This window comes from Podarcis pityusensis (genome assembly GCF_964106645.2).
Source record: "Podarcis pityusensis genome assembly, chromosome: 8".
NCBI lineage: Eukaryota > Metazoa > Chordata > Lepidosauria > Squamata > Lacertidae > Podarcis > Podarcis pityusensis.
This window is the reverse complement of record NC_138033.1, coordinates 2,548,635-2,569,805: the sequence shown is the minus strand read 5'-3', so window position 1 is coordinate 2,569,805 and position 21,171 is coordinate 2,548,635. Positions and strand designations below refer to the sequence as shown.

Sequence of the window (21,171 nt, the reverse complement as noted above, 5' to 3'; positions counted from 1 at the left end):
GCAGACGGAAGGTGTAAATAGGTGAATCAACCAAATTTCTTAAAAGCTAGGACTGTCTTCACCGTCAAAGGAACACAGCCATATTTACTTCAACCTGGCTAGAGCCAGAACACCATCTGGTTCTCCTTGCCCCTTTCCGAAAGTCTTCCCCAAAATGCCAGGTTCTGAATATTCTTCAGCTGTTCCCAAAACATCTCCAGCCATTTGCAAAATATGCAATACCGGCCTTGCAGAGCGAAGAAATTAGTTGCATTACACTGCTTCCTTCTGTTCAGATTGTGCTCTCCTAAAAAAACAAGCCCTAGATCAGTGTTCCTCAAACTTTTCCCCCCTCTGGGCCAAACTTTCAGAATAAAAATTTGCACCAGATTTTTTTTTAATGGAAAATAAATACATTGGAAAACTCATCTAGGGCTGTTCTCAGTATCACTTCCTGCACTTGTTTTCATTTTGAAAAGGTACCTATTCATATTCTGCAAAGGGAAACATTTTTTTTATACTATATAACATGGAAATATCTAAATGTTTCCTTGATTATCCTTGAATCTTCCTGCCCCATTGCCATCCTCTCCTGCCCCACCCTTTGAGATCGCCTGTCCTAGATCATTTCCACAAGTGCTGCTACCAAACACTTGCTAGCCTGACTCTTCCGGCGCAAATGCAGAACTTCACACCGATTTCAGCTGAAGCCACAAGTTTTGTTCTGGGTTCTCCAATCCTGCCCAAAGCATCTTGAATGCTGTTCCCGAGTCTTACCAGCTCTCCCTCTCCGATCGGTGCCATCGGGCAAGCTTGACAACCAACCCTCCCCTCCTTCATCCAAGTTTACAAAGCCCTGAACAACGTAGGTCGAGGGTGCTCAGGGATCGCCCAAACCCTTATAGATCCCATCTCAATCACAGAGATCCACAGGAGTGTTGTTTGCATTCCCCAAGTTCGCGAGAGTCACTTGACAACAAGAAGAAACCCTTTGGTGCTGTTGGCCCAGTCCTGTGGAACTCCCTGCCACTGGAGATTCAGCAGTTGCCTTCAGCGCCAACTGTTAAAACACCTGATGAATTCCTTTCTATTCCACCAGGCCTATGCAGGCAATTCAGGAGAACATCCTTCCACGATGGTTTTCTGATTGTCTGCATTTAACTTTTTATGACTTTAGAGCAGGCATCCCCAACCTTCGGCCCTCCAGATGTTTTGGGACTACAACTCCCATCATCCCTGACCACTGGTCCTGTTAGCTAGGGACCATGGGAGTTGTAGTCCCAAAACGTCTGGAGGGCCGCAGGTTGGGGATGCCTGCTTTAGAGGATGGTTTTATTGCTGTATCCCAATTTGATGAATTTTTACGAAAAAGCGGTAGGCAATTATTTTCCGAAATAGTTTGGTAACTCTGGTTGCGAACGGGATCCGCATCTGCGCGTGCACGGGTCACGATTTGCCACTTCTGCGCACGCACGTGGCGCCATTTTGCGCGAGCGGCGAAACCCGGAAGTAACCCTTTCCGGTACTTCCGGGTCGCCGCGGGATGCAACCTGAAAACGCTCAACCTGAAGCAAACGTAACATGAGGCATGGCTGTAAATAAGTACACTTGCTGCAACGGTGTTGCAAGTGGCCCTGATTAACAAGAGAGTGGAGATTCAAGAAGCAAAAAACTTTATTTTGGGGTGGGTGAGAGAGAGAGAACTGCCATGTGGCGCATTATGTACAGCGGGGGGCAGAGAAAAACACAAGAAGGGGAGCCGAAGAACCAAAGTCGTGTGAGTCTGTGTCCCACCGCACACCCCAAACGCCAGTCGTATCTGCAGAAGGTTCGCAGCAAAGAGTTCGCTGGCGGAGGTGGAAGATCGGCAGAAACGGGTGGCGGGGAGGCAGCCCTCCGATCCGCCTCGTTCGCCGGGAGGAAAGAAAATTTCCAGAATCCTCTGGGCTTAACTGGGACAAAGCAGCCAGCCAGCCAGCCAGCCAAGGTAAGTACCGTCCATTCCCAGGTGTGGCCCCTGCAGGAGAGGGGTGAAGGCAACTTCCAAAAGGGCCTGCTCAGTCGCTGTCGCTGCCCTCCTCGCTGGACTCGGACGGGGCCTCGCTGGCGCTGGCCTCCCCTTCCTCTTCCTCCTCCTCCTCGTGGTTGGAGCGGTCCTCGCTGCCGCTGTGGAGGGGGCTCTGGCTGCTGGCACGGCGCTGCTGGCGCCGGTCTCCCCCTTCCTCGTCCTCCTCGTCGTCGTCGTCCTCCTCGCTGCCGCTCTCGCCTTCGTCGCGCTGGCCTCCCTCCTGCTCCGAGTCCTCGTCCTCGTCGTCGTCGCTGCCGAAGATCTCCTCCTTGTCTCGGGCTGCCCGCTCGTCCTCCTCGCTCTCCTCGGCCGGAGCCCCCTCGCCTTCGCTGGCCTCCCGCTCGCTCTCGCTGGCCGAGCGCCCTTCCTCCTCCTCCTCGCCCTCCTCCGCCTCGCTGGCCTCCTTCTCGCTCTCGCTGCCTTTCTCCGGCTCCTCGTCTAGGGCGAGCGGGAAAAGGAGAGAGGTGAGCACACGGACAGGGGGAAAACGGGGGAAAGCTTGGCTTTTCAGGGGGACCGATTGCGTTTCTTCCGAAGGAGATCAAGGTGGCAGTACGTGACTCTTCCCCCTCATTTAATCCCACAACAACAACCCTTTGAGGTAGGGTAAGGGCTGAGAGAAGCAGTGGCTACTCTCCCCCCCCCCCCCGTGGGGGCCACAGGGTAAGCTTCATAGTCAACTGGGAGGATTTGAACCCTGCTCTCTCCTCACCCAATGCTCTAGCTCAGCCTTTTTCAACCTGTGGGTCCCCAGATGTTGTTGAACTACAACTCCCATCACCCCTAGCTAGCAAGGCCAGAGCTCAGGGATGATGGGAGTTGTAGTCCAACAACATCTGGGGACCCTAAAGTGGGAGGAGGGGCCAGGAACATCCGTTTATTATTTTTTTAATAGTTTTTTATGAAGTTGTACAGTTTTATATTCAACGCAATCCTTTTTATCACAAAAAGTATATATAAATCCCTATCCCCCTCACCCATGACTTCCCTCAACTTCCTCTTCTGGTTCCTTATTTACTTCTCCTGCCTGTTTTATTCTAGCTTAATTTTATAATCTCTTAATTTGATATTGTTACAATCTTATCACTTTTGTACCATACTTTTCCATATTACACCTTGCCCTTTATTATTTCCCCATTATTACATCTTGACTTTCAGGCTCGTTTTCTTAATTGTTAAGTGTTTACTCAAACCCTGCTAGTGAGTCCACTTCTTCACAATATTTCTGTAAACACAACATACAGCGGATGCTCGGGTTGCGAACGTGATCCGTGCAGGATGCGCACGCGCGTTGTGATTTGGCGCCTCTGCACATGTACAAAGTGCGATTTGGTGCTTCTGCGCATGCGCAAAGCGCAATTTAGCGCTTCTGCACATGCGCGACCGCCGAAACCTGGAAGTAAACGGTTCCGGTACTTCTGGGTTTTGGTGGTCCGTAACCCCCCAAAAAACGCACCCTGAAGCATCTGTAACTCAAGGTATGACTGTATACGGTTCCCATCCCTTTAAACGAAGAGGGTCACGATGGAAGGCAGGACCTCCCCCTTTAAGAAACATGGATGCCGCTGCGCCAGCCAATGAGGCAACAGCGATGGAGCTGCTTTGGAGTGTTCCACCAGGGGCCAAAATGCAGGGGGAGTTCTTTAAAGCAGAGGCTGCAAATTCCGCAATGTGGCCGCCTGGCCACACAGAGATCTTCAGCAGCGAGCAGAGGGGGCACCAGGGAGAGATTTTGCCAAGCCGGCACCTACCTGAGCCTTGGGCCTCTTTGCCCAGGTCCATCTCCTCCTCCTCCTCCTCTTCCGGCTCGTGGTTCTCCAGCTGGGCTTTGCGGGCTTCCTGCAGGGGACAGAGCTGCGAGTTAGGGGGCATTTGGGGAAGGAGAAACCGCCCCCAGCTGACTTCCAGCAACTCCACTGGCATTCCTGCCAGGGCTGGAGTCAGGTCAGAACAAAGAGGCAGGGCCTTCCACCTAAGTCTTCTCCTCTCCCAGATGTTTCCCAAGCAGTCTCAAGTTGCACCTGCACACCTCTGGCTTCTGTTCTGCCCTCATTATCTTGCATGTTCTTGGAGATCAGAGGAAAGAGGAACTTGTTGCAACAGGAGAGGGAGATACCCTGGATAATTCAGCATTTTTGACCCCCTTCCTCTGCTTCAGCCTCAGAGTCTGAGCTGCTCCCTGTCACAGGTTCCTCCTGCTCACTAAACCCTGTTGTCCCGTCTGTATCCAGCATCCCCTTCCAATCTCCCTCTGACCGCTCCGTCAACCCCTGGGGTTCAGAGCCTCTGGGACCTCCCTTGGGGGTTCCCCGGCCGGTGCCTCCCACCACTCCTTGTCATCCAGTCAGTCTCCACCCCCATCGTTCTGCCCAGACACTGAGGTCCAGCTCCGAGGGCCTTCTGGCGGTTCCCTCCCTGCGAGAAGTGAGGTTACAGGGAACCAGGCAGAGGGCCTTCTCGGTGGTGGCACCCGCCTGTGGAACGCCCTCCCACCTGATGTCAAAGAGAAAAATAAGTACCAAACTTTTAGAAGACATCTGAAGGCAGCCCTCTTTAGGAAGTTTTTAATGTTTGATTCTATTTTTAATAGTCTGTTGGGAGCCGCCCAGATTGGCTGGGGAAACCCAGCCAGATGAGCGGGGTATAAATAATAAATTATGGGACTTCCGGGTTGGCGCCATCGCCGAATGGCGGACTTCCTCCGAGCTCCGGAGGGAGTCTGCTCGGCAGGGGCTGGGTCCTACCGCGCCGGCGACGCGGGGACCCTTAAAAACCACGGGCACGGAGTCCGTGGACATGGGTGACTCGGCTTGCACCATTAGCGCCCTCCCGACTCGTGAAGGAGCCTTTTTAAAGGCTTCGGATCGGGTGCCGGGGAGCGGCGTGGTGCTTTGAGTCTTCTGCTTTCCCTGCCGAGCGCAGCCGCATGCCATTCGACGGAGAGCGCTGACTTCTTCCATTGAAAATTTGGACTATTAACAACAACCCGTGAGTAATTGGGAAACCGGGTTCAAAATTTCGGATTTGGCACGAGCGGGGGCGATTTAAAAAGGAAGTCAATCCCCCCCCTACTGTAAGCATTCCAAAACAAGGACTGAGCAACCAAGGTCCAAAGGGAAGTATATTTCTGATAAAAATCATTAATTCCACGATGGGAAATTATAAGAACTGTGCTGGAGGAGAAGAGTGGAGGGGGAGAAGGAAAATGCAACCCCCCCCTGGGAACCGGGGCGATCCGCGGAGCCTGGTGAAGAGAGACGGAGACTTTGACAGCTGTCAAAGTAGCTGTCAAAGCTGGAGAATATAAAGAGGACTTTGTTACGAGGACTTTGCTGGTTAATTTTGTTACATTTTGCTATAATATGGATACAAACTGTTGGAAAATAAGGAACAACAATTTGACTTTTGGATCAGAGGATACAAAGTTATTATAATCCCCCTAGAGGGGTATTGGGACATTACAAGAACGGTCGTAAGTGGAAAAATACTCCGGGATTTGCACAGGACTTGTTATCTTCTGGGAAAGCTGCAAAACTGAAACAGTATTTTGTCTACAGAGGTATTTACATTAAAGGAGACAATAGAATTTTCTATTGAAGAAAGGAAGGGACTGGACGTAAGTTTTTGTTCCTGAATAACAAACCTCTGTAGAGATACCAGATTTCTGAATAAGAAAGTTTTAGCAGCTGAACAGGACAAGAAACCTGAGAAAGTGAGGAATAAGAAGAACAAAGGACTGATTACGACATGGAAAGAACAATGGGAGGAGTGGTAAAGATCAAGGAAATTAAAGGCCTTTGTTAGATTGGACACTTGAAGTTAAATATCATTAAAATTAATAAATTAAAAGAAAACCGGCAAGATGGAATTGGGGAGAAATTTGGCCATGAATTGAGACTTCCAGGCTGATAATGTATAGACTGATGGACATGGGGAATTCAAACCGGGGAAGGGGGGGGGAGAGATTTGGAATCCAAAGGCTGTGTAACAATCTTTTGAATTTTTTTTTTTATATCTCTTATTTTCTATTTCTTTATATAACTTACGCATGTCATTTTATTTTGATTGGACGTGTTTAAAAAAAGGGAATTCGTGGAAGGAACTGGAGTGGATCTTGGGGAAAATCTTTTTTCTTTTCTTGTTAATGATGTGGGACGGTGTAAGATTTGTACAATTCAATTTGAATAGTGGGTTAAACAAATTAAGCTTCAAATTGGGAGTGAGAGCTTGTAGAACCAAATTAAGGAAAGGGGAATACAGTCGGGGGGGGAGGGGGGGAGTCCAAGAAAGTAGGTAATGAAAGTAAGGTTTTAAATATTTTTTTTTCTTTTTTTCCTTTTCTTTTTTCTTTGTATTTCTATATCTTTGGAAACTTTAATAAATATGATTTCAAATAAATAAATAAATAAATAAATAAATAAATAAATAAATAATAAATTATGGTTTTATTACTATTATGACACTTCCCCAGGTTCTGGGTTCACTTAGCCCAGGGGTCAGCAACCTAAGGCCCATGGGGGTCGTTTAATTGGCCCACGAGCCGCCCCCAAACCAAGCCACCCACTCGGCGAGTCCCTGCGCACTGCGCCAAACCGGCACAACATGGCGCAGGGACTTGTGTCAGCAGAAATTGCGTCTGCGCATACACCAGAAATTGCGTCTGTGCAGACGAAGACGCTGGAAATCGCATCTGCGCAGACTTTGGAAATCGCGTGCGGGCTCATGCGCACACGCAATCCAGCCCAGAGGGATCGACGTTGGAGTGAACCGGCCCAGGCAATTTAAACCTTGCCAACCCCTGACTTAGCCTAACCTGGCCAAGACCAGCTGAAGGGTCGAGCCCTCTGCCCCATCAAAAGCGGCTGATGGGATGCCCCTGAGAACCTATCTATCAAGCACGGTGGGAAAAGCCTTGTTCTCTCCTGACTCCCCCCCCCCACAAGGTATAGACTGCTTCGGAACATGGAGGCTCGACGGAACTGTCATGGCCAAAATTGTTCTAGGAACTTAGGAACCCCAAAGGTACCAGTGAGCAGAGGCACCTTCCTTCCCAGGGGGCAGACTTTTGTCTTCCGTCTCCCACCCCAAGTCCTCCTTTCCAGAGAATTTCGACCAGAAGAGAAGGCCTGGCCTTCAGAGATTGAGGTGCACCAGGCCCCAGATGCCAAGGACCGAACTGGATTTCCGTATCTCTAGTGGTGGCTGATATAGTTAAAGCTATGGTTAAAGCTATGTATAGTTCAAGCTATGGTTTTCCCAGGAGTGATGTATGGAAGTGAGAGCTGGACCATAAAGAAGGCTGATCGCCAAAGAATGGATGCTTTTGAATTCTGGTGCTGTAGGAGACTCTTGAGAGTCCCATGGACTGCAAGAAGATCCAACCTCTCCATTCTGAAGGAAATCAGCCCTGAGTGCTCACTGGAGGGACAGATCCTGAAGCTGAGGCTCCAAGACTTTGGCCATCTCATGAGAAGAGAAGACTCCCTGGAAAAGACCCTGATGTTGGGAAAGATGGAGGGCCCAAGGAGAAGGGGACGACAGAGGACGAGATGGTGGGACAGTGTTCTCAAAGCTACCAGCATGAGTCTGACCAAACTGCGGGCGGCAGTGGCAGACAGGAGTGCCTGGCGTGCTCTGGTTCATGGGGTCACGAAGACTCGGACACGACTAAACGACTACACAACAACAAGTGGTGGCCGATAGCCAGTGGTTTGCCTCTCCTCTCTCTAGGAATTGGTTCTAATTCCGTCAATGATCCTCACTTCCATTAAGCATCCGGCCAGCTCCAATGGCCAGAGCAGGGCAGTGAGATGGAGTAGAAACTCGAAGGAACATTTTATCATACGTGGTGGGAATGTAAGAAAGTAAAAAACTTTTGGGAAATGATATATAACGAGTTTAAAAAGATGTTGGAATATACATTTCTAAAAAAATCCAGAAGCATTTCTACTTGGTGTTATAAGTAAGGATATTAATACAGTGGTGCCCCGCAAGACGAATGCCTCGCAAGACGGAAAACCCACTAGACGAAAGGGTTTTCCGTTTTTGAGTTGCTTCGCAGGACGAATTTCCCTATGGGCTTGCTTCGCAAGACGAAAATGTCTTGCGAGTCTTGAGATTTTTTTCCGCTCCCCCCCCCTTTTTCTAAGCCGCTAAGCCTTTAATAGCCTTTTAGCAGCTAATCCGATAAGCCTTTAATAGCCGCTAAACCGCTAATAGCGCTAATCCGCTAATAGGGTTGCTTCGCAAGACGAAAAAACCGCTAGACAAAGACACTCGCGGAACGGATTAATTTCGTCTTGCGAGGCACCACTGTAGACAGGATGTAAAATTGTTTTTATACGCAACAAGAGTATTGTTAGCCCAGAAATGGAAGCAAGAAGAAATTCCGACAAAAAAAGACTGGCAGACAAAATTAATGGGCTACGCAGAATTGGATAAAATGACAGGAAGGATTCAAAACCTGCGGGACCAGAGATTTGCAGAAGATTGGAAGAAATATACAAATTATTTGAAGAGCAACAGTAATCCAACAAATTACGTTAGCAGGACTACAAGAAGCTTTGTAAGGGGAAATATACGAAGTGTTACAAAGAAGACAAAGAAGAGAGATATTAGATATGAGACTTAAATGTAATAGTGAAAATAAGAAATGTAAATTAAATGAATAGATTGGAAAATTTCCAGATGTGATTGAAGTAAAAAAAAATGTAAAAGTACGTGCAATTATTGTTGAAAATGATATGTTGAAAAGCTAATAAAAAAATTATTGAAAAAATAAGAAAAAAGAGATGGGGTTGAAGCTCAGAGCCAGGATTCCTGGGTCCCCGGGGTTCCCCCACGCCAGCCTTACCTGTGCCTCCAGCTCCTTCTCGTTCATATCTCGGTGCTTCACCACCAGAACGGCATTGGTTCCCGACTGCACCCCGGCCTTGGCTCGCCGCTTGCTCAGCCGCACTCTGTGACGGGGAGGGAGAGGTTAAGGAGGGAGCAGGGGCCCGACTCTGCGCATACACACATGCCCTGGCAGCAGGATACAGCCCTCGAGTGCCGGTGACGTGTTGCACAAAATTGGGGGAGGCCAGGGGCTGGTTGCATGCCAGAACCGCCTGCGCCACTTAGCGGGGTCATGGTGGTGACCAGCAGAGGGAACACAATGGGATATCTCTGGGGAGGCCCTTATTTCATAAATTCAAAGTATTGGAAGGGATCCCCAAAGGTCATCCAGCCCACCCCCTGCCACGCAGGACCTGCAGCTCGGATGCAACATGTGCCGGGGGGGAAGGACTAAGAAGAAGAGGCTGCTGGATCAGGCCCAGCTAGTCTCACGGTGGCCAAATACCCCCCCCCAAAATAGGAGTCTAGATAGACTGCCTCTGGACCTGGAGGTTCCATGAGATCCTAACGTGCCCATTATGGGAAACCCGCAAGGAGGATTTGAGGACAGGAGCAACTCTCCCCTCCTGCCGTCTCCAGAAACTGGCGTTCAGAAGCATTTATCTGACCAGGGAGGCCCTATATGGGTTAGGACCCTCGTACGTACAGGACCACCTCTCCTGGTACGTCCCACAAAATACCTTATAGTCTTCAAATAAAAACATCTTGGAGGTCCCGGGCCACAGGGAGGTTAGGCTGGCCTCAACCAGGGCCAGGGCCAGGGCCAGGGCTTTTTTGGCCGTGGCCCCGATCTGGTGGAACGCTCTGTCACAAGAGACTAGGGCCCTGCGGGACTTGACATCTTTCCGCAGGGCCTGCAAGACGGAGCTGTTCCACCAGGCCTTTGGCCAAGGCGCAGTCTGACCCCCTCTTTTGGTGATCCTCGTAGAAGTCTAGCCCAATGGTTGCCATCAATTTGATTTTGAATTGATTTTAGAATGAATTGATTTTAGAATGCTGTGTTACTTTTATTGTTGTTAGCCGCTCTGAGCCCGGCTTCGGCTGGGGAGGGCGGGATATAAATGATTTATTATTATTATAGCTATCATGGCAAGTAGCCACCGATATTTTTCTCTTCCTTCATAATTTGCTTTTGTATTGCTTTTGTCCTCGTTTTCGTTATCTATTTTGTGCTTCCGTTTTGCATTTTTACGCCGCAAACTTTCATCTTCGGATGAAAGGCAGTATATAAAGAGAGCAAACAAGAAACAAGAAATACGTAAATAAAAGTGACTAATCCTCTTTTAAAGCCATCTTCGTTGGCGGCCATCCCTGACTCCTGTGGCAGGGAGTTCCACAGGTTAACCATGTGCTCAGCGGAGAAAGGAAAAGGGCCGGGCAGCTCCAGCCGGCCCTGGCACCACCACCAACACCGTGCCCCCCCAATAGCCCCAGACCCTTTTACCTGGAGGCCCCCCTGGCCACCAGAACACTCCCCCCCCAAAAGGCTTCAGTTACTCCCTCTACCTCACCTGGTCTCCAGTTCGTTGTAATAGACCCCGTCGCCCTCCCGGAAGATGAAGAAGTAGTTTTCCTCGTAGCCCTTGCTGGCTTTGTTCTTGACGTTCCAGTTGTATTCCCGGGCGATCTTGTACTCGTACCTGGAGGAAAGGGATAGAAAGAAATGGGTGAGGGCTTTGCAGCGCCCCCATATTCATTCCGAGGTGTTCTCCCGCCCCCTTCCAATAATCCCATCGGCTGAGAGGGCAAACGGTTCTACCCAGGCTCCTTCAAAATATAAGCACAGAACTGTCATCTGGTCCAATGCGGGAATCACAACTGAATCCCTGACAGATGGCCATCCAACTTCAGTTTAAAAACCTCCAAGAAGGAGAATCGGAGGCCGTTCTTCTGCTGAACAGCCCTTGCTGTCAGAAGGTCCTCCCCAAGGTTGGTGGTGTTATCGCTTTTAGTGTTCTTTGATTCCTTTAGGCAGCAATCCTTGGGTGTCAAAGTGATGGCAGCACAAATTTACCGTACTTTTTGCTCTATAAGACTCACTTTTTCCCTCCTAAAAAGTAAGGGGAAATGTGTGTGCGTCTTATGGAGCGAATGCAGGCTGCGCAGCTATCCCAGAAGCCAGAACAGCAAGAGGGATCGCTGCTTTCGCTGCGCAGCGATCCCTCTTGTTGTTCTGGCTTCCGAGATTCAGAATTTTTTTTCTTCTTGTTTTCCTCCTCCAAAAACTAGGTGCGTCTTATGGTCTGGTATAGAGAGAAAAATATGGTACATAGAAAAAGAGAATGATGAAATTGGCACGGTTGCTTCTTCTAAGGGTCGGGTGCAATTGGTATCTGCACCATTTTAGGATTAAGAAGGAGGGAAAGGAATTGTTGGATTAACAAATTGAATTGGAATACAAAAGAGGGAGGTATGAGGAGGTCCGGGAAACAAGTAAACGTAAAAGAAGTGATGAAAAGATGGAATTGTTTTTAACTGTTTTTTCTTTTTTCTACTTTGTATTTTTCCTTTTTATTGTTAATCTTTTTATTAATGTGATTTTTCTTCTTTTGAAACTTTAATAAATATTATTTAAAAAAAAAATGGTATCTGCACCATCAAAGAGTTTTGCTGAAAGGTCTTGCCCCAAGACTCCACTTGTCGGAAGGACAGCTGACATAAATCTAGCAGCATTCCAGTCTGTCAGGGAGGTTCTAGGAAATTTGAATGGGCCTTTAACAATGGGCCTTTCGTAATCTTTGAATGGGCCTTTCGTAATCTTCTACGAAAAAGGCTACTGAAACTGCAAACAGAGTTGAAAGCAGCAGCATGGTTCCTGAAGACTATCCAGAAAAGGAGAACCTCTTTTCCTATGATCCTTTAGACTTTTGAGAGTTTTGAAGTTCCCGAAGATCACGGGCTGAGCCACACGCCCCTGACTGGAGTTCCTCTGATGGTATTTGAAAATGCCTCCGGCAGATTTGCAAGCACAATCTCTGTACCTGCAAAAGAGCCTTCCATTTCATGGAGCTATGATACCCTGCAGTCCACTCTAGACTTCCTGGCCACTTTGGATGAAATAATAACTGATCTTCCCTCTCCCTTATAATATGTAAACAGGCTTATCTCTTTTTAAGCTGAATTTTGAGCAAGCTGTGTTAATTTTCATAATAAAGGACTTGGATTAAATTCGCAAAAAAAAGAAAGAAAGAAAGAAAGAAAGTCCTCCCCAAATGTTTATTTGGGATTTCCTTTCTTAAACTTGAAGCCACTGGGTTTGAGCCCTGCCCTTCGGAGCAGGAGAAAACAAGTCCCCGCGTGCAGAAAGGTAGTGTGTCAGGGAGACGGCTTGGGCAGGAAACACGCCTGACGTGTTGGTTTTCCAAGTGCGGGGATTTTTTAAAATAAAAGGTCTCCCCGTAAAGTTTTGCTTTCTTAACCAGACAACCCGCGCGCCCTCCCGGTTGGCACACGTACACATCCTCGGGAGCGTAGTCCATCTCTTCGTCTTGGTCCCGTTTGCGTTTGCGCATTGTGTCGTCCACTGGGAGGAAGTAGGCCACAAACTGGTTCCCTTCTTCGTCCATCATGCCCCTGGAATTTGGGGGGGGGGGGAAGAGAGAGAGAAAGAGGAAGGTTATCTCTTGCATGGAATCCATTAGCAAACCAGTTTGTCATGGAGAGACTGGAGTTTGGTGCATAGCAGATTTAAAAATAAGGGACCAGCAGCCTCGAAAATAAAGGATCAGCAGCCAAAATAAGGGATTTTCCAAGGGGCACAGGTATGTTCAACTTCTGAGCCCCTCCGAGCCAAAGGCAGAAAGCCCAGCCAGCAGCCAAACGAAGCCTCAAGTGGTGGTTCCCACAGCGCAGCAACCCGGCAAAGGGGATGCAGCAAGGAAAACCACCGTCACCTCTCCGCTGGGAAGTGCTGAGCAAAGGCGAGTCCCCAGGCAATGCGGCTGATTTGATGGGCACAAGGCATGCAAGCTCCATCCCCCAGTCGTTCTTAGACTCCTTATTGGGTGAGCAACGCAGCCAAGCAACACAGTTGGAGCCTCCCTCCTCCCTGGCCGGCAGGGATGGAGGGAGAGGAGCTGCTTCCTTTGAAACCCGGGAAATTTAAGGGACATCATCAATAAGGGACAGCAGCGGGACACGGCGCTGGGATAAGGGACTTTCCCGCCAAATAAGGGACAGTTGACAGCTATGGTTTGGTGGCAGGACACCTGCCCAGCATGCAGAAGGCCTCAGGGTCAACCCCCAGCACAGCTTCTCAAAGTGAGGCTTGGAAGAATTCCCATCTCCCACGAAGAGAACTGCATTTCCGTACCTAATCATGGCCTGGGACATCATCTCGAGGGCGGCTGACCCACTGGTGTCCTTGGGCGCTGGGTCGGAGTCGAAGATGACCTGGGCGCAGGGGTTGATCCACATCTGGCAGAGGGCGGAAGAAGAACAGCTTACGGCACGGCACGAACCCTCCAGAAATGACACACAGCTGGCAGGGCCTCCTTAGAAGTGCCTCAGCCCCACCCCTCCAGGACATAGCTGTCAACGCTTCCCATTTTTTAAGGGAACTTCCCTTATTCCGAATAGGATTCCTCGCAAGAAAAGGGAAAAGTCGACAGCTATGCTCCAGGATTCGCCCCAAATGGGCCTGACTGTGCAGTCTGAGGAGAATAAAGGAGGGGCTTCTGCGTGCAAAAACAGGGAATGGGTGCGAGACCAGGGCGACTACTACTCCACCCCCTGAGTCTTACTCTCCTCTTAGGCAGAGAGGCACGGATTAAGACCTTTAGAGGCCCCGAGCACTTAAAATATTTTGGCGCCCCCATATATATCTAATCTAAAATATACGCAATTATAAACCACAAGATAAAATTTTATTTTTCGAAACGAGACGAAACCTACAGTAACATGGAAAGAAATGTTTTTGTATACAGTTGTACCTCGGTTGCCGGACGCCTTGGAACTCGTACATTTCAGCTCCCGAATGATCGAAAACCGGAAGTGAGCGTTCCGGTTTTCGAATGATTTTCAGAAGCCGAACGTCTGGCGTGGCTTCTGATTGGCTGCAGGATGCAAGAAGCCACGTCTTGGTTTTCGAACAGTTCCGGAAGTCGAACAAGACTCCCGGGACGCATTCTGTATGATAACCAAGGTACACGTGTACTTCCGCTTTATTTGTATTCGAAAAGTTTTCTCCTACTTTTTCCAACTGCACAAGTCTTTGATCAGATCCTCAAAACCATCTGCTTCTATACTTAAAGGAGATAAGCATTCCGCCTGCCTTGTTGCATTGTTGTTCTGTTGGGGTTTTTAATATACTTCGGCTGAGAAAAGGAACGCCAAGCTGAGCAATTTGTGACCACTAAATGTTAAAAATCTGCCCATGGAAAATTTCTGTGGCTTCCCCCCTTCCCTTGATGCCCTAAGCAAGCGCTTGTTTCGCTCAGTGGTTCATCCACCTTTGCCAAGAGCCCAGCACCTCTCTAATCTCGCTCTCCCTGCCTACGGACCCTTCGCAAATAAACAGGAAAGGAATTTTCGCAGTCGAAAAACCATAGGAACCAAGCAGGTGGAGAGAGGCCTAGTGGCGAGAGCAGGGCTGCTGTATACAAAGCCCCAAACATCTTAGATCCAACTGCCCCCATACATAGAGTTAGGGGTCAAGAGTTAGGGGTATATGCACATATATAGAGAGATGTTTATCTCAGGAATACTGGGGAATAGTAAAATAGAAAGAAAAGAGCAAGATTGGTATAAAATTATGATCTTAGCTGGTATGCTTGTTATTGCATCAGGATGGAAAGAAAAGGATAAATGGACAATGGAAAAATGGAATGACTATGTTTTTGAACATATACAATCTGATGTATTTGAAAAGGCAATGACGGAAGATACATGGGAAAACAAATGTCAAAAGATTTTGAATAAATGGACAAGTTATAGGAATTGGATAGCACGGGGGGAGCCAACCCAAGCATCCAAATTAGAATGATTAATCTGTGCACATGGTTAAAGATTTGAAGAGAGAACAAGTTTTTGGGGGGAGGGGTAAAGGGGAGGGAGGAAGGGAGGGGAAAAAATTAGGATAAATGAATAGGGACAAAAGAATATACTGTTATGCATAACTAATAGGAGGATGATTTTGATGTATGTTATAGTTAGATTTTTGATGATTTTTTTGTAAGTTATTCGATGTCCCTGGAGGAAAGAGTGATTATAAAGAATAATAATAATCAAAATAAAATAAAATAAAATAAAATAATCCAACTGTCCCTTCTTTCGATCTCACCTTGAAGTCAGGGAAGACAGGCATGACCTCCACCGGCGTGACCCGAGGCTTGCTGTAGTGCTGAGCGATCTGGAGGCAGAATTTGGAAGTGAGAAATGTGGGTGAGGCCAGCGGAGGCAAGGACACCAATAAGCTTCTCAGAACTGCACCCCCAAATCCCCGAAAAGCATTGTCCTCCCAAAGGGACACAGCAAATATATTTATGCTGCCATCCACCCCTGCATTTCCTGGCCAGGTGGGCAGCTTCAAGCTCTGAGTATTGTGTTTTAATTAAAGGGATTCGAGTGCCGCTGTGGGTTAAACCACAGAGCCTCTTGGGCTTGCCGATCAGAAGGTCGGCGGTTCGAATCCCCGCGATGGGGTGAGCTCCCGTTGCTCGGTCCCTGGTCCTGTCCACCTAGCAGTTCGAAAGCATGTCAAGTGCAAGTAGATAAATAGGTACCGCTCTGGCGGGAAAGTAAACGGCGTTTCCGTGCGCTGCTCTGGTTCTCCAGAAGCGGCTTAGTCATGCTGGCCACATGACCCGGAAGCTGTACGCCGGCTCCCTCGGCCAATAAAGCGAGATGAGCACCGCAACCCCAGAGTCGGCCACAACTGGACCTAATGGTCAGGGGTCCCTTTACCTTTACCTATTGTGTTTTAATACTTAACCCGCCCTGGAACCTCAGGGTGAATCCATCAATCTGTCAATCATCATCATCATCCCCTTTACAAAAGTGCAACAGTGAGAGGACAGCGGTTTCATTTCCCAAAAAAAGGAACCACCCCGGACAGCTCACCGACTTCTGAGCATCCTCAAAGGTCTTCTCAATGGCCGCAATCTGGCTATCTCTGTCCTTGTAGATCTCTTCCTCTGTGAACTGTTGCTTGACAGACACACCAATCCTGATTGAGAACCAGGAACGAAATATGTATCAGAAAGGAGTCGTTTACCCAGGTAAAAGAAGACCACAGCGGTCCTCTGGAGGAACTTTGGGAAACTGGCTGAAACAGATCTCTCTGGACGCTTTGAAGGCCTGGTCCAGAAACTCAAAGATTTATCACGTTCATCACTATTTTTTTTTATGTTGAAACAGCAGCTTTTAAAAATATGTTTAATTTCTACTCACTTAACCTCCGGCTTCTCGTTGGAGACGCCGTAGCGGTTGAACTCTGTGGAGATGTATTCGGTCTTCCTCATCCATGGCACCACCTTGGCATGCTGCTGGGATCTGCAAAGAGAGATTTTATTTTTTTAGGAAGAATTCACATGGGTCTCTTGTCTCCCTCCAGAGGCATTTCTGAGTACTGCAATCCTCCCAATTCCCACAGCCACGTTCCTAGCCCTCAAGATGGTTGAAACACCTGTGAGAAAGACCTAGGAAGGAAAAGCTGCTGGGTTGTCCATGGCCACTCCTACTGGCAACAGAAACGTACAAGTTGCTTCATTTCAATCACTGAGCTATTTCATAGGACTTTTTCAGTACTGGCCCCGACTTGGTGGAACGCTCTGTCACAAGAGACTAGGGTCCTGCAGGATTTGACATCTTTCCGCAGGGCCTGCAAGACGGAGCTGTTCCGCCTGGCCTTTGCTTTGGGCTCAGTCGGACCCTTATGTTTCCCTCCCCTTATGGTCTTGATCTATGGGCTACTTTTAAAATGAGGCTGCATTTTAAATTGTATTTTAACCTGTATTTTAAATTGGGTTTTTTTCCTATTACATTTTTACTGTAATTTTACTGGTGTTAGCCACACTGAGCCTGGCTCTGGCTGGGGAGGGCGGGGTATAAATAACATTTATTATTATTATTACTATTATAATATTATTGGCAGTGAAGAGCCCTCCTGCTCTGCAACGGGTCAGTGCAACTGGCTGTTAACCAGAAGGTTGGTGGTTGAAGCCCACCCAGGGATGCCTGCAGCCAGAATTCCTGCATTGCAGGGGGTTGAGCCAGATGACCCTCAGAGGTCCCGTCCAACTCTAGAATTCTATGATTCTAAGAGTATTTTCCCCACCTAACATATACCGTATTTTTCGCTCCATAAGACACACTTTTTTCTTCCTAAAAAGTTAGGGGAAATGTCTGTGCGTCTTATGGAGCAAATGCGTGGTCCCTGGAGCCAAATTGCCCAGGGGAGAAAAGCAGAGCATGCTTTTTTTTTTTTTTGAAAGAGGGAAGTGGGTGTTGAAACAAAGCCGCTGATGGGCAAGCGATCGGAAGCGAGATAAGGGACACAACGGAGAGCAGAAAAGGGTTTTCTCGCAGGCGTCTGCAGTCGGAGGAGTGCTTTGGGGTTTAGAATCCCGGCCCAGGTGAAAACCATTACCTCTTGGAACTGGTTGGTGCTTGGATCTCTTCCTCCAGCAACTTCTCGTCGGCGGGATCTAGAAGAACTGCAAGAAGCCAAAGAAGGTGTAGCAGTGGTTAGAGGCCGAAGGCTGTTACCCCTTATTTACACACCTAGCCTGGTCTAGCTATTTCAGCCAAATCCTGGGAATCCGCCTCTGGCCAGTCTTCCTGGAGTTCTGATTGTCTTCAGCACATCCATGACAGCCTGATACAGTCCCATTAAGATGTACCAATCATAGACAATTAAATTGGGCTTTTTTTGCCATGGACATCAACCCAGGCCTTGTGGGGAATTCCTTGCAGACAACTGCAGTGACTGATGCCTTTGTCAGCCCCAGCTGCAACAAAACATGTCTCTCCCATATCGGTCTCTGCGGCCAAAGTAGGTGCTGTAGGTAACTCTTGAACTTCAGTTTGACTTCACTCCTCTATTGCCTCCCAAAACAGACGGATGGGCAACCACATTTAAAAATTGGCATCCTAATACACAACATATTTGTGTGTGACATCAAGCAGGTTGCGCAATGGGAATCCAAAATGTATCAGTCACATCTCCACAATCGGAACCCACAACTGCTGTGCACGGTTATTAAAAAGGTAAAGGACCCCTGGATGGTTAAGCCCAGTCAAAGGCGACTATTGGGTTGCGGTGATCGTCTCACTTTCAGAGGGAGCCGGCGTTTGTCCGCAGACAGCTTTCCGGGTCATGTGGCCAGCATGACTAAACTGCTTCTGGCGCAACTGTTACGGAAACCAAAGCGCATGGAAATGCCGTTTATCTTCCCGCCAGAGTGGTACCTATTTATCTACTTGCACTGGTGAGCTTTCAAACTGCTAGGTTGGCAAGAGCAGGGACCGAGCAACGGGAGCTCACCCCGTCGCAGGGATTCGAACCGCCGACCTTCTGATCAGCAACCCCAAGAGGCTGTGTGGTTTAGACTACAGTGCCACCCAGGTCCCGCACGGTTATTAAGATTTCCCGGTCCCGCAACTCCTCTCACCGTTGGGGTCGATGCGATATGTATCGGGGTTGATTAGATCTATGGTGACCCCCAGGTCAGGCTCAGTCAGGAGGTCATGTTTGTGCTGCTTCTCCAGAGAGGTGGCTTTGTACTGTACAAACCTGGAAGGTGACAGCAGCAAGAGGCAGGTCAAGCAGCAGAAAAAGCATAAACAGAATTTCAAAGGATGATAATTATTTCAAAATATACAAGGACAAGCATTTTCCAATTTTGCATGGGTATGTCATAAAAAAATGCTTGCACTGTTCTCCAGCTAAAGGGCAGTTCTGAGTTTTAATCTGCAAAAAATGTGCCTCTGAACACTAATTTACAATACGATAATCTTTACTGTCATTGTCCCATACGGAACAACGAAATTGAAAAATCTACATCAGACATTCAAAAACCAACAAGCCTGCCATCCCAGCTATCCCAGCCTGGTTGACCCCCTAAAAACTCTGACACCCCTTAATTAAATACAATACACTCCCATAGGGACTACCTTACACTGCGTTTAAAATCAAAATCGCATTTGGATAGAAACTGTTTCTCAGGCAGCTAGTCCTAGTCTTTATAACCCTGGACCTTCTTCCAGAAGGCAGAAGCTGAAAGAGGATAGTGGGGGCATTCACCTTTCTCTCTGGCACAGGAGAGACTATGAACCGGCAATATGCGGTTTCCACAAAAATAATCAGTCTTTAATTCTGCAACCCAATTGATTGGAGACACCTTTCAAAAATGCTGAATGGATCTTGCCTTTCCCTAAATGATGCCTAAAGCAGCTAACAGTAAACTAACAGAAGGAAGTATAAAACATGGCAATATAAAAATGTGAGCAGATAAAACAGCGCCAACTTTTTGTAAAATAAAAAAACTATTTTAGCAACCAATGACTGCCCATTCACTTTTGTTTCCGCTGTGTAACTTTTCACATAAGCATTGCACATCTTCTATTATCTATTTTTACATGCAGACTTAAGAGGTCATATCCATTCGGCACTTTGCAGCCTGATAACCTGCAGATTTAACTTCAGAATTAACTCGCCATGCGCTGCAGAAAAGTCAGTCTGTTTAAGACCCCGGAAGATCCACTGTGGATGTGCTAATGTGCAGAAAATGGCAGCCTCACATCTGAGCCTCTCATTGCTCACCTGTTCTGGTCAAATGGGTATGTGATGAACTTGGGGTCAAAGGGGATATCGGGGAGACTGTTGCAATACTTGACACGACACACCACCCCCGACCTGCAAAGGGAAATGTGAGAAAGGGAGGTGAGACCACTTGCCACGCTCCAAGCAAGAGGTGAGGGATGGCAAGGGGGTGATCTTTACCTCTCAGGAAGCGTCCGGTGGGAGTTGGGCCTGAGGAAAAAGAGACAGAGAGATGGGGTTACTGATACTTTAGCACAGAGATGCCAGCGCATAAGAAATGAGACTTGGTGGAACGGTTTAGTCAGAATCTCCTTTTGAATTCATTGGTTCAGGCTCACACATAAACACACACACACACACACCCCCGGAGCAGGAGAAAGCAAGTTTGCACCACCTTCCAGGTGTCGGCCCTGAAGATACAGGTGAAACTCGAAAAATTGGAATATTGTGGGAAAGTTCATTTATTTCAGTAATTCAACTTAAAAGGTGAAACTAATATATGAGATGGACTCATGACATGCAAAGCGAGATATGTCAAGCCTTTATATGTTATAATTGTGATGATTATGGCATACAGCTGATGAAATCAATGAACTTTTCCATGATATTCTAATTTTTCGAGTATTTGAAGTTGGCCATAATATCTCCCCTCAGTCTCCTCTTTTCTAAGCTAAACCTACCCAGCTCCTTCGACCGCTCCTCATCAGGCTTGGTTTCCTTGATCGTCTTGGTCGCCCCTCTCTGCCCACCTTCCAGCTTGTCCATATTATGAGTGGCATTGTTCCTTACCTGTCTCTCACTCCTAGGTCCCAAGGCAGTTTTCAGCATCAAAACACAGCATTAAAAGCAGTTTTTAAGACGAGTTAAAGCAATAAGTACTATTACTTTCTGTTTACTGCTTTATTCCTCACTTTATTTCTCAGTTTTTAACGGAAACGACTCAAAGGGACTTAAGAACAAGGCGCCTGGCAGAGGGACCCAGGTGTCCGGGCTCAGCCCCTCCCCCTCTTAGGACCCTTTGGGGAGAACTGCTGGGCGGGGGGGGGAGGGAGCAGGAGACCCCTCCCCACTTCCCTCTTCCACAGGGGACCCAGGCGTCCGGGAGAGGGGAGTGACGTCACCCTACCTGTGCCCGGGCTCTTCCCGCTGCGCCTGAGTCTGGATAGTTGGCGCCATCGCGAACCCCCCTCAGGAGCAACAGGCGACGCCAGTCAACGGGGGGCGGGGCTTAATCACCCCCCTTTTCCGCCGCGAAGCCCGCTGGGAAATGTAGTTCGGGCTGCTACGTCAAGCCACTTCCGGGAAGAGGGGAAAACGTCGCAGGCTGCTTATGCGCGCGGGAAATCCATTGTTTGGCACCTACAGGTGTGAGGGGAGCTGCCATAGCGCGATATAGCCGCCTTCCCTCACACAGAAAGAAGCCGTCCCGAAAGGCATGTCGGGAAATGGAGTCCTGGCCGCAATG

The 21,171-nt window shown here is 48.2% G+C and overlaps 1 protein-coding gene and 1 pseudogene across 2 annotated transcripts; one reads left to right on the top strand and one right to left on the bottom strand.

Moving 5' to 3' along the window:
• Positions 1-1,635: 1,635 nt before the first annotated feature.
• PAF1 (PAF1 homolog, Paf1/RNA polymerase II complex component) lies at positions 1,636-21,097 on the bottom strand. The gene is made up of 14 exons (XM_081018931.1): positions 20,833-21,097; positions 19,887-19,916; positions 19,707-19,799; positions 18,556-18,677; positions 17,532-17,598; positions 16,334-16,435; positions 16,004-16,109; positions 15,225-15,293; positions 13,257-13,360; positions 12,401-12,517; positions 10,456-10,584; positions 8,901-9,006; positions 3,799-3,886; positions 1,636-2,485 (listed from the first exon to the last, which is right to left on the bottom strand). Exons 1-14 carry the CDS (start codon positions 20,880-20,882, stop codon positions 2,037-2,039), a joined length of 1,632 nt encoding a protein of 543 aa, XP_080875057.1. The 5' UTR covers positions 20,883-21,097; the 3' UTR covers positions 1,636-2,036.
• LOC308483117 (securin-like) lies at positions 11,527-12,391 on the top strand (annotated as a pseudogene). The gene has a single exon. The product of its transcript is annotated as a securin-like (transcript).
• Positions 21,098-21,171: the final 74 nt, after the last annotated feature.